The sequence below is a fragment of the Gastrolobium bilobum genome, unplaced genomic scaffold (genome assembly GCF_033153095.1).
Source record: "Gastrolobium bilobum isolate Gb01-03AN ecotype WA unplaced genomic scaffold, APGP_CSIRO_Gbil_v1 utg73282, whole genome shotgun sequence".
Classification (NCBI taxonomy): domain Eukaryota; kingdom Viridiplantae; phylum Streptophyta; class Magnoliopsida; order Fabales; family Fabaceae; genus Gastrolobium; species Gastrolobium bilobum.
Genome location: NW_026899204.1, coordinates 52,023 through 64,860, shown reverse-complemented (window position 1 = coordinate 64,860; position 12,838 = coordinate 52,023). Strand labels below are relative to the sequence as shown.

The following is a 12,838-nucleotide window of genomic DNA, read 5'->3' as shown; positions in this document are numbered from 1 at the left end:
ATTGACCAGAGGATGAGGAGGGGAAGAATCACAAAAGGCTATGACAAAAGGGATGAACCAAGCAAAACATATGATATATATACACAACTTCCAAAATGGACATGAAAAATCTCTGAACTTCTTTTATTGTGTGCAGTGCATCATCATTTACATTTCAAATTTAATATTAAATGCACCTAACAATTACCCATGCATAAAGTAGTGGAACTTTAATTCAGCCTAACCTCACAAAGATAATGATTCCCTTTTTTTCCACTAATTAATATTAATTTTGGATTTTAAATTAATTTTCGATTAAAAATAAAATTCCAAAAAAAGAGAAATTATATACAACAAGAAAAAGAGAAAAGTAAATACTATTCATGGTATGGTGACTTGTGAATTTTTAAGCTTCTTTCATTTCAGAGCTGGCACTAATTATTTGGGTATAACACTTATGACCTTAACTTTTTTCCTTCGATGTGAAAAGATAGCTTGCTTTTGAATTTCCTTTGTTTGAATAGTGTTAACATTTCTAATTTCTGTAGACCATATTTGATAAATTTTGGTATGATCGTGCATGTCTAACCGATCCGCAGTGAGCAATATGGGATCTGCATGCTGCTCGTGATTGTCTATGATGCAAGGTTACCACGGCTCACGAGTTGGATTTTCACCATTTTATAGAGGATAGGTATGTATAATATTCATATTTCAAGTCCAAAAAATTCTTGTACAAGAGCATATGTTATAGAGATATAATATAAAAATTATCAAAAAACCCATCATTTATAATATTAAGTTTTTGGGTTGAATTATTTTTTATTTTTTAAAAGAAAAAGACGTCGCAATAGGTGACATATGATAGACAGGTTGAAGGCATAGTGTCTATGCAGTAATTGCTAAAAAGTAGGGATTAGAGGAATTATAGAAGAGAAGATCCAGAACACAGATAAATTTTAACATTTTTTATTTTATTTTTGGTAATGCACTGAGCACCATGCAAGACTAATGGCTTTTTATGAATTCTGCATATATTTGAAGTTTTTATTAGCTGACATATTTGTTTATTACTTTTACGTTAAAAAAAATGTATAAATATAAGTCAACTATGCACTTGAATTTTTAATTCTAAGCCTGATAGCTGCTTTTTCATCTCTCTCATATTGACTTGCAGATAAATTATTTCTTTTTTAGTTGGAAGTTTCAATGTTGGCTTCTTTTCTTTGTTTAAAAACTACAAAGTCGGTAGCAGCGGTTATTTAAATTCACACACATGTTGCTAGCTTTCTTAAGGCGAAGTAGTTCACAATCCATTATGTAATTTGATAAGTAGATGTTTTGTATTTTGGATTCATCATTCCCTGTTAAAAGGAGAAAGAAAAGCAAGAAAACAAAAAAACAAGATTTCCAGTAGTAGCTGGATCACTCATTTAGGATAACACTGATCTTGACTTGGTTTTTTAACAACTTTGTAGTTATTTCAGAGGGAAAAAAGTTTTATTGCTTTCGAGGGGTTCATGGAGAGAACAAGCAGTTGCAGTTTTGCAGTTAGTAGGCTTTCAATAAGTCAAAAGGTAGATGATGATGATGATGCTGAGAGTGAGTGTGTTTCAGAAGCAGGAGATATTGGGGATCGAGTTCTTCATGGCCCAAGGCACAGTGAGAGATCTTCCGAAAATGGAGGTGTTTACATTCATGGGGACCATGAATTGCATCAATATCCAGCAGCATTGAATTATGACTCCTATGTAAAGTCATTCGAACCGATCCAGACCCCTGTTTCTACTAGTGGAAAAGTTCTTTCTGAAGACATAAAACAAGTGGGTTAATTTAACAATTTCTTTTTCTTGATTTATTGTTTCTATGGTTGTTAATGATACGTTTAAGCTTAATTAATTTGAATTATTTTTATTTCCTCATGATTAAATAATGAAGTTATTCTGACTCTAGTTGCAGGAACTTGACAACAAGAAGTTACTCAAGCTACTGGAATATGTTTCATGTCTAACTCATTTAGCTATTTTTGGAATTCTTGGGGTAATATGCCAACTTCTGACTTTGGATTATTCTAATTTTATCGGTTGCTTAATGGTTAAAAAAAGCGTTAGATGCTAGAAAATAGGTTTGATACTAAAGGACTTTCCTCTAAACAGTTTTACTGGTAATTTGTTTTTGATAGAATCCATTTGCATTGATTGGTTGTTGGTGTTGTATGCCGAAAAATCAGTTTGATAAATAATGAATAGTTTAAGAAATTGCATATTCATGCTCATTCTTGAGATAAGATATACTATGACTTATTTGTTTACTTCAAACCAACTCTCTGCCAAGCATTTTAGCATATACCCTGAAGAACCCAATTATAGCCGCTCCATATTCTTACAATTATAGTCCCAATTCTGTCTGCACATAAATACTTATTTCTCTCTTTTATCTCATTGATCCAAGAGTGCCATAATTTGAAGCTGAACAAATTTAATCTTGCTAAGTTGTGTTCTCAAGGGACAGTAATCTAAGACGTTTAAGTAGAGTACTCAAAATAACATCTACCTGCCAATCCGCCGAATCATTAACATTATCTTTGTTGTCAATTCATTGTGAAATATGCAGATATTATCATGATACTAATGCACCAATTGCCATAATAAATATGCAGGTCTTAACAAGATACTTAGTGGGAAAGTTATTTGGACCGGGGGTTGCTGGTGTGACTAGTGATCAGACCATTCTTTACCCTGACTTGCCTTCTAATAAGGTTTGCCCCTTGTCCCTTCGCATGCACAGATTATCAGGCGCAAGTCTTGACTCTTGAGCGCAATAAATGATTTCTTTTTTACCAAGGAAAAGAAAATTCAAAAGACAAAATTTGATCCGATTTTGCCAAAGGAGAAGAAAAGAAGAAAAATAAGTAATAAGGTTAAGCAGGATTAGGTGGATCATTTGCTAGTAATTTCAAAATATGATTTTCATGATGACTATAACCTTATGAATCATTGAATGATTAAGGAACAAAAGATGGACAATAGAATCATTTGGCTGGTTGCAAAGCAATTTTAGCCTTTATTGGCATTGTTGTGGTAATACATCAACAACACATTTATCCCAAACTAGTGGCACCGAGGCTCTGATACCATGTAAAGAACCAATTCAACCCAAAAACTTAAGCTAATGGGTGAGGCTACATTAATGATTTTATATATCTCTAATTATTTCTTTGACCTTTATTTAATTGTTTAGCATTAATTATTTTGCTGGCACATGCATTTGGATTCCTGAATTAATCGGGATATACATCATCTAAAACAAGTGTATACCCGTACTTTATAAGAGTGTGTATGGGAGTTAATCCGGATTATAAATGTGTTTCAAAAGCAAGTGCATATTTATTCTTTCACTGCATAACAGTAGTTAGTTTTAGGCATGCTTCATCTCTATTTCAATCTCCTTAATTCCTTGATCTGCATGTTACTCAATTTGACTTTAAGGATTACTCAACATCATTTGAGATTTGCTAAAAATGCAAAGTTACAACCCTTCATATTTTTTAGTGACGTAAATCAGGATAATTAAATGAGTTACAGTTGCAATTTTTGCTTTCATACAATCAATATAAAAGCTTTAGCATTCCCGTTAAATGCAATTGTTGAAGTTCATTGATTACGAAGTTGATTTCGATTGTACACATTTTCTAGGTTGGTTCCTTTTTGATGGGATGGTTTGGTGTTGTATTTAAAGGAGATATATCCCGTGTATCTGAGCATCTAACGATTGCACTAACAACTGGCTACTTAGGGAGCTTAACAATTTTCAGTGGTTGGAATCAGAAAATGCTTGAGCTCAGTGTTGATGGACACTGGCTCTTTTCTGTCCGTGGCTTTCTAATTGGTAGGTAATATGGCACATTTTGTTAAGGGCAATTTAGTTGTATAGTAGCTGTCTCCTTCAGATCCTTTACCTATTTTTATTTCCCTGTTTTGGAATTTTATCCTAAGTAATCTGAATGTCAATTTTAACTCAGCACCTTCTAGTTATTAAGAAGAGTTTGTAAACAACTGGAATATTGTAGGCTTGTCTCTTGTCGCTTTTTCGATCATCTTTGGGGTAGAGACGACCAAGGGTTTCAAATGGCTTCTCAGCACGCTAAACATGAGACCTAGAAGTGGCACTTGTATCTCTAAGGTGGACAGCTTTCAACGTCAATTGGTAGTTACCATAGTGTTATTGGTGATTTCAGGTTTATTGTGGGGTGTCATCGGTGCATTGGAAAAGGATGAGTTTAAACATGGTGGTAATGCAGCTCAGTTATGGTTTGCTTGCACGGTTGGACCTCTAGGTGTGTGGATTAGGTGGTTCTTAGCTCGACTCAATGGGCGTGGAATAGGAGCATGGTTGTTCAAATGGCTTCCATTTGGGACTCTAATTGCCAATGTTTCTGTTGTTCGTGTCATGACTGCATTAGCTACCAGGAAGAAATCAGTAAGTTTTTTCAGTATCTTATTATACAAACTCCTTATGTGGATCAGAATTGTTTTGGGAGAAAGATTTTCTTTCCAACTTTGCTGCTAGAGCCAACTTGATTCTTCTCCATATTCTTGCCACATGGTATTTAACTTATATTTTTTTTCTTGCCCTCCTACTTATATTTTATTTTTGAAAATTTTGTACTCGTATTTTTTTCTTACCCATATCATTTCATTCTATTTTTTGTTTTTTCTCTCTCTCTTTCATCTTCAACAAACGTCTCACCGAACTTCCGAACTTTACGACCACCAAATTTGTCTTTCTCTTTCTCTCATTCAACATTTTTTATCTTCTCTAATGCATTCTTTGTTCGTCTTCATTATATCAAAATGCATAACTTCTAACTCAACGTGCTTTGGTTTTTCTCAAGATTTCTTCATTTTGGGAAGATTAAGTCTCATTTTGTTAAAGTTTCTCAGGTCAGTTGTGGCAATTTAGTTACTTTTTCAATTGCTTCCTTCCACTGTTGCAGTTTACATTATACATGAATTCAAATGCTTTCTCTTTGCAGCAATCATCGTTACGTGTACTTATGATTTAAATTTAATTTAAAACTTTTATACGATCTGACATGATTTAAATTTGAGTTGAATTATGAAAAATATTTTTGCTATTTGGGTACCCATCTGATTATTTAGGCAGAGCCTTGATTTGTTTCGGCTTCAAGCTTGAAAAGTTGCTATATTTCTTACTTATATATTTGTTTAGGACATGTTTGTATTTTCTTTTGTTTCTTGTCAGGATGATGAGTAACTATTTGTAATTGTGAGGCAGCTGCATGAGTCAAACTGGTATTTGGTTGAATGTTCAATGCAGTTTTAGGAGGTAGCAAAGTAAAAACAAGTCCTGTGTCTGTCTTACCTTTGACATGGAGAGGATGAACAATGCAGGTTCTTGTTCTTCAATGAGAAGGCATTCATTGAGTATATCGAGCCATCAGATAGATAATGATGCTGAGTGTGAAAGTATTCAGAGGCTGGAGACATTGGGAATCGAGCTCTTCCAAGTAGAAGGTTCAGTGAGAGCAGCAGTTTGCGCTTGTCTTTTGATAACACTTCAGAAAATGGAGCTGTTGTTTCCATTCCAGAGGAGCACAGGTAGCAACCATACCCTTCCTTCTCCCATCCTAACTCCTCTGTAGGCCTCTTCCTACCGATACAATTGTGGCTTCTGAAGATTCAAAGCAAGTTAGCTCTCTTCAACACCTTTCATGTCTTTTTGGTTTCTCTCTTTTGTTTGTTAATTAATCATATTTATAGATAATTTCAAATATTGTCATATATTGTAGCTTACACAATGTTATCTACTTTCAGGAACCTCGTAAAAGCTTGCCAGAGTTGTTGGACTATATTTCATGTATGCTTCATTTAGCTGTTTTTGGAATTCTTGGGGTAATATGCTTAAACAATTACCTTGACTTGTTAGATATACTTATGATTGCATTACCGCATCAGTTCTGGTGCAGTTTCATATCAATCCAAGTTCCATCTATGTGCTTGTCTGCGATAAATTTATTTAAGTACTTTGGTGTACCATTACCAGCCGCTTCTCATCCACTGATAATAGGTGTATCATGTTTTCCTGTTGGTGCAGAATGGATTAATTATATTTTCCATAGTTTTAATTCGTATTTCTTTTGCTTGTAATTGAGAGCTTATGGAAATTTTTCAGTTGTTACTGGCACTATGATATATTTTTCATTGTCGAATTTCATGTTAGGACAAGAAGTTATCCGCAAAAGTCTAATACATAAATTGTCATAATAACTATGCAGGTCTTAACAAGATATTTACTTCAAAAGTTATTTGGTCATGGGGTTGCCGGCGTGACAACTGACCAAACTATTCTTTACCTTGACCTTCCTTCTAATATGGTGTGATCCTTTTTCCATCTTCATTATTTTTCTGTGTTTTGGTATATACAGATTATGGTGTGTTCACAAAGACTAACACTCCAGAATTGTTTGGCCGGGAACATAACTTCCAGACATTACGATAATAAAATATTGGAAAGCACAATGTATATTAAATTATGCTTTTCTAACAACAGAGAAAATTTGTATCACCTTTTATGCAGTAGGTGAAGCCAAATAGGAATGTTCTGACTTTTGAGCTTGAAGTAGATATTCTTTTTCTGCTTTTGTGTTGTGCACTTCTTAAATCCTTAATCTACAGTTTGCTCAATTGAAAATTTGTTTTGAATCTGATATAATACAGTCAATCTGACTGACATTTTAAATTTGTTGTCAAGTGACACATAAGTCCTTTATCTATAGAACACAATTGCAAATTAGTTTTGAATCTTGCTTTAACACAGTCAATCTGACAGAAGTTTCAAACTGCTTCTAGGTAAAAGTGAAATTTAAGTCCGTTTTGAAGTTCATTCAAATAGAGGCTGGTTCAGATAACATGTTAATGCTAATTTTTTACATTTCGTTCCAGATTGGTTCATTTTTAATGGGATGGTTTGGAGTTGTGTTCAAATGAGACATATCTCGTGTATCAGAGCATCTAGCCATAGCAATTACAACTGGTTACTTAGGGAGCCTCACAACCTTCAGTGGTTGGAATCAAAAAATGCTTGAACTCAAGTGTTTCCGGTCGCTGGTTCTTCTCTGTACTTGGCTTTCTTTTAGGTAAATAAGTGCATTTAATAATGGTGTTTGATAGTTACAGGTTTGTAGCTGTTTCATTCTGAGAATGTGTGTCATAACTTTGAAGGTTGTGATCAGTGTATACCTAGTATTTGATGCACGTGAATACCACAAATTGTGATACAGTTGTAACAGGAACTCAATTTGGTCTTTTGGGCTGTCTGAGTACTGTCTCTACATTTGCTGCAGAGTTTAATGCAATGAGAGAAAGCATGCATCCTTGGAGAGCATATGCCTATGCTATGATTACAATATGTCTTTCATTTTTTTGAGAATCTTAATATACTGTATTCCTGTTTGGAGAATGTAAGCGGGCATATAAAATACCTACTGTTTGGAGAAGTCTTTCCATACTCTAGAATCACCCGATTGTTGGATGCTCCCTCACACAAATAGAGAGGTAAAATTGATATAAGAAAAGAAGAGCAGGGATAAAATAGGAAAAGCAATTTTTTATTTGTGAGAGAGAGCGAGAGACCACTAAAAAATTGAATGGCCTAGACCATTGAATTTTTTTCTCTAGTCTCTCTCTTACTCAAGTGCTCCTTCAGTTTGCCTACCAATTTCACGATAGCTGGTTTGGGGAAGATGAAACATGAAAATCTAATTGGTGAGAAATTAAAATTTTTATGTAACCAAAAAAAAAAAACAATTACATATCTTGAATTTGTGTCAATTAAAAAAAATTGAAACGCCAAAAATTATAAAGTCAACCGTATCAAAATGGTATCAATTACGGATGGGATATAAATACACAACTAATTTTGAAGTATCCATGCATGGTAATGCACCACTTGCCCCATTTCTTGAAAGCTTGGTAAAGCAAAAATAAGATTTAGACAAATTGGGCAAAAAATCCGTACTAACGTTAATTTTGAAATGTATCTCCATCGTAAAACACTTTTCAAAAGAATGACCAATGTAGAGCAGTCAAACACGTAGGTTTGACTGACGAGATAAGTCCCGCCAGTGTGAAAGACGAGATCAGAAGCCACGTAGGAAGCCCAACCAATCGCGTCAGTCCATGTCACGTGCTTTCCACATATCCCGCCACCTGCTGTGACATGTACCAGTCCCGCCATGTCAGTTGGCGAGACTAAGCCACGTGGCCAAAGTCTTGTAACACTGGTTGGCGGCATTCCTTTACAACCGTTCATATCTTCTCTCTTCCCGAACTGGTGCCTCTCTCCCTCCTCCCTCTTGTTCCCTCCCTCTTCTTCTTCTCCGTTTGTCTCCATTGTTTCTTTCCATTTTCGTAAGTCAGAGAGTGAAGCAAGCAAATTTTTGGGTCCAAAGATCGTTCTCCAGTCCGTTGGCACCTCCATCGGAGCAACTGTGTGCGTTCCCATCTTTCCATTTAGTCACGAAACCACAGGTATTTTGGCATTGTATTTTTTTTACCTATTGGCTCGATTTTTATATGTGTGTGTTATGTTGTTGTTTGTATGGTGTTGTGTTTGAACTATTATTTATAGGCATGATCTGGTTAATTTTTTTCCGGGGACCACATGTTTGTTTTTTTGCATGTTGTGGTGTATTGATGTGGACAGATTCATGTGTTCTCAAGTTGTTTTGTTATATATCTGTTAAAAAAATTGCCTCACTTTTTGATTTTAAAATCTCTTGGGACATATAGTTTTGTAATGGAGTCCGCTGTCAAAAAAAAATTACAACATATATATGAACGAACAATTGAATTTGAAAAAGGGCAAACGGTGGTGGCATGAAAGGAACTGAAATTACAACATATATGAACAATTGAATTTGAAGAACAGCAAACGGTGGTGGCATGAAATGAAACGGTTAATTTTTTTTTTTTTGGAAATAATGAAACGGTTCTTTTAATAATTATTAGTAAATGCAATTTTAATTAGTAAATTTTTTTTTAATTAGTAAATAGTGGCCCATTTGTTTGCGTAATTAATAAATAAGATAAATATTAATATTAATCAAATATATTAATTATAACAAACCTGCACATACTTAGTCATATTAAATAATAATCATGTCATTAAAGCCCTTTTCAAATATTCTGCATTAATTAAGAAAAATAATTTTGGAATCCTTAGTAGGCATCAAGCTAGGTTATTCGTAAGATTGGCCATTAATCAATGTAATTTTGGCTTTTGGTAAAAAGTGATTAATGTCATAATTATGTTGTGATTTTAATTAGTGACCTGATTAATAGTAATCATATTGAAATTTACAATGCTTTATAAAAACCATGTTAGAAAACTAAGTTGTTAATATTGAAAATTATAAACATTAATCTGAAATAGTAATTTAGATTGAATATATTTATAATAATTACAATTATTAATTATTGAAATCGTAATAATTGTTTTAATAATTATATAATTGCAGATCTCATGTTAATGAATAAAACCTAAGAAAAAACATATTAAGTTGATTTAATAACTATTAAAAAAGTAAATAAATAGCCATTACCATTTAGTGAATTAGTTAAATATTATTCATGCTATTAAATCCCTTATACAAAATAATTTATTAACATTACAATGTTGCAAAAATGCTTTAGGGTAATTTAATTAATGTAATTGGCATGATTTAATAGTAATTCATGTTTGTATTAGTATTAATAAAATTTGTCTTAGCAATGGCATAGTGACCTGTGTGTAAAAATAAGATAGTATCAATGAAAATTTGTAAAACGTAAATTTAATGACTGTATATTTGCCAAGGTTAATTAAATCGACATGAAACTTTATAGTAAAGTAATAAATACTCTTGTAATTATTTAGTATATGCTGTTGTTATTACAATTGCAGTCATATTTTATTAAATAGTAATTGCAATAGTACCTTAATTATGTAGTCCCTATAATAATTGATAAATTTTACAAATTGTTGTTAGTTAAATGGCTAGTGATGGACCTCGCATTGACCCCGGTCCGAAAGAGTGGGGTGTACTAGATGAAGATGTGCAGCAATGTCATAGATCCCAGGTGGTGTGGAACGAAGGACATTTAAAGTCTCTGAGAGTGAGACGAGCTTCAGAGGGTAGGGGAAACAGAGATGTACACGACCCAGATGACATCCCCCAGGACCTGCAGCAGCATTTGGTGCGTGCAGGTTTTTGGCATGCGGCTCGCATGAGAAGATTACCGGTATGTTTCATTTATGAATTTTATTTTATTTATTACATGTTACCAATAATAACGACCTTTATGCATATTTTTACGATTACGCTTCTCACATGCAGATTGACCATAGGCTGATTACTGCACTGGTGGAGAGGTGGAGGCCGGAGACTCACACTTTCCACATGCCTGTGGGAGAGATGACACTCACTTTACAGGATGTTGAGGCCATTCTGGGTTTACGCACTGAGGGTCGGGTAGTTTCCGGCTTTACCCATGCCAACTGGGAGGACGTAATTCTGCAGTATATGGGAAGATCTCCACTTGAAGACGATTTGGATGGTGGAAACCTTAAGATGAGTTGGTTGACTCATCATTGGGGTCATTGGGCCACGCATTCAGGTACTCACGAGGGACAGATTAGGTACACTCGTGCCTATCTGATGCGTCTGTTTGGAGGTTTCTTGCTGTGTGACAAGTCAAGTTCAGTTGTCGGGTGTAGATACACTCAACTATTAGATGGGGACTTTGAGGAAACCAATACATATAGTTGGGGATCTGCGGTACTTGCAGTACTGTTACGTGAGCTATGTCAGGCAACATCTTCAGGGGCCAGTGATATTGGGGGATGTACGTTGTTGTTACAGATATGGGCATGGACCCGTTTTCCTACCATAGCACCGCCCATGCCACTACCAAGTGACCCAGCCGATCACTATGGACGACGGTATACAATAACATTTGTTTCAGTAGCCTTTTTTTTGGTATTTTTGTATTGTTTCCCTATCTATGCATTTTAGATGTGTTTGTGGATGACTGTACTTATGGATTATTGTAATTTACTGTTTTTGTTATGTCATGTATGGTTTCATGTGTAGTACTGCAGAATGATTTGTATCTGGGAACTCGGAATTCCCAACTATGGATATAGTTGATATGTATTTGGACTGTTATTTTCTGCATTTCAGGTTTAAGGGGATTGTCCAGTTTTCTGCTGTTATGCTGTCCGATTTTTATTTTCTTCATCTTCCTCCTCATCTTCATTGTCAGGTTCAACATCTACCATATAGTCGCTTTCATCTCCATGCGCAATAGTTGATTGTGTGGGTTGGGGTACCGATGATGACGGCATTTGTGTCTGACTGTTAAGGTCTAACCCACGTGTCGGTGTTGACATTTCGTCTGATGTCTCAATATCCACGTATAACTCAACAAATTGAGAAGTAGTAGAGTTTTGGACAAATGTTCCAAGAAAAATATCAATGTCCTCATCATCAGTTAGATCAAAACCTGCATATTTGCGATTTCCACTTGGGACTCTACCCGTTATTGAAGAAATTACCTGATTTTGTTGCAACTTCAACTTCTGACGAATCTTCTGAAGTAGATCTTCAATGGACAAGCCTCGCACAATATACATTGCTCTTTTTTCCCCTTCGAATCTCAACCCGCCTACACCGTTAATTTTAGAACCATTATAATATACAAAAGACCGATATTGTTCCATTGTAATAATACAGGGGTGTATGCAAATAACACAAAAAGATCAGATGCAAGTGGAGATTAAAAAAAGTAAATAAACAACATTTGAATCCGCATTACAGCAAGTGACACAAAACCTTTTGGAAATTACACACACAGCAAGTGACACAAAACCTTTTCGAAATTAATTACACACAGCAAGTGATACAAACACATTACTACAAGTAAAGAAACCGTCCGTCAAAATCATATACAAAAATAGCAAACATAAACCAAATTCCAAAGTTTCAATACTAGCAAACACCGGAAGACCTATATATAACCAGACAGGTATCAACCGTAAGTGTCAGTGGCGAGATTGACAACCGGACGCTACCCCACGAGTGTGGCGAGGGGAGGCTGGAACGCGTCACAAGAACTGCGGATGTGTCGCACACGTGGCTTAGTCTCGCCAACTGACATGGCGGGACTGGTACATGTCACAGCAGGTGGCGGGATACGTGGAAAACACGTGACATGGACTGACGCGATTGGTTGGGCTTCCTACGTGGCTTCTGATCTCGTCTTTCACACTGGCGGGACTTATCTCGTCAGTCAAACCTACGTGTTTGACTGCTCTACATTGGTCATTCTTTTGAAAAGTGTTTTACGATGAAGATACATTTCAAAATTAACGTTAGTACGGATTTTTTGCCAGACAAATTGGGCCGGCCAAATTTTCTGCAGTATTCATGTAGTTATGGAGCACATAAATTATTGTATTTTGGTGAGGTGTCACCTGAGGTCGAGTTTATTTCATTCACATTTTAATATTTCAGTATTGATTAACTATGGGGTAGCCAAACAATTATATATATATATATATATATATATATATATATATATATATATATCATTTTAATTTTTTTTTTAAGTAAGGTTGAGATGATAAGGATATAAGTGAGTAGTGTTCATCGTTAATTCAAATTGAAATGTCAAAATATAAATAAAATAAGGAAAATCTTAAGCATTGATAAAATAAAATTGACTTGACTGGACGGTGGGTTTAAAAACTAGTTAACCTAACAATTGTTTTGATTCACAAGTAAACACGGATGGCG

The 12,838-nt window shown here is 34.9% G+C and overlaps 2 protein-coding genes and 1 long non-coding RNA gene across 7 annotated transcripts; all 3 read left to right on the top strand.

Annotated features, from left to right (window-relative positions):
• The first annotated feature begins 536 nt into the window (after positions 1-536).
• Positions 537-5,388, top strand: LOC133288269 (uncharacterized). Of its 5 annotated transcripts, XM_061485991.1 has the most exons (8): positions 537-673; positions 1,458-1,802; positions 1,933-2,019; positions 2,639-2,737; positions 3,675-3,867; positions 4,049-4,458; positions 4,874-4,922; positions 5,245-5,283. In XM_061485991.1, exons 2-7 carry the CDS (start codon positions 1,500-1,502, stop codon positions 4,895-4,897), a joined length of 1,116 nt encoding a protein of 371 aa, XP_061341975.1. In that variant the 5' UTR covers positions 537-673; positions 1,458-1,499; the 3' UTR covers positions 4,898-4,922; positions 5,245-5,283. The 5 variants fall into 5 exon arrangements, with proteins under 5 accessions (XP_061341975.1, XP_061341976.1, XP_061341974.1 ...); XM_061485992.1 differs by lacking the exon at positions 4,874-4,922 and having other exon boundaries at positions 5,245-5,388; XM_061485990.1 differs by having other exon boundaries at positions 4,874-5,349.
• Positions 5,389-5,645: 257 nt separating this feature from the next.
• LOC133288271 (uncharacterized) lies at positions 5,646-7,386 on the top strand. Its single transcript, XR_009748347.1, has 4 exons — positions 5,646-5,690; positions 5,817-5,894; positions 6,278-6,376; positions 6,945-7,386. It is a non-coding gene; the product is annotated as an uncharacterized LOC133288271 (long non-coding RNA).
• A 2,648-nt stretch (positions 7,387-10,034) lies between these two features.
• LOC133288273 (serine/threonine-protein phosphatase 7 long form homolog) lies at positions 10,035-11,094 on the top strand. Its single transcript, XM_061485996.1, has 3 exons — positions 10,035-10,283; positions 10,379-10,886; positions 11,057-11,094. Exons 1-3 carry the CDS (start codon positions 10,035-10,037, stop codon positions 11,092-11,094), a joined length of 795 nt encoding a protein of 264 aa, XP_061341980.1.
• The last annotated feature ends 1,744 nt before the right edge of the window (positions 11,095-12,838 follow it).

Coding starts and splice junctions, on each gene's coding strand:
- LOC133288269 (XM_061485989.1), top strand. CDS start 1,500: ATGGAGAGAACAAGCAGTTGCAGTTTTGCAGTTAGTAGGCTTTCAATA. Junction 1,803..1,932: donor TTTCTGAAGACATAAAACAA/GTGGGTTAATTT, acceptor TTCTGACTCTAG/TTGCAGGAACTTGACAACAA. Junction 2,020..2,638: donor CTATTTTTGGAATTCTTGGG/GTAATATGCCAA, acceptor ATAAATATGCAG/GTCTTAACAAGATACTTAGT.
- LOC133288273 (XM_061485996.1), top strand. CDS start 10,035: ATGGCTAGTGATGGACCTCGCATTGACCCCGGTCCGAAAGAGTGGGGT. Junction 10,284..10,378: donor CTCGCATGAGAAGATTACCG/GTATGTTTCATT, acceptor TCTCACATGCAG/ATTGACCATAGGCTGATTAC. Junction 10,887..11,056: donor GGCCAGTGATATTGGGGGAT/GTACGTTGTTGT, acceptor TATGCATTTTAG/ATGTGTTTGTGGATGACTGT.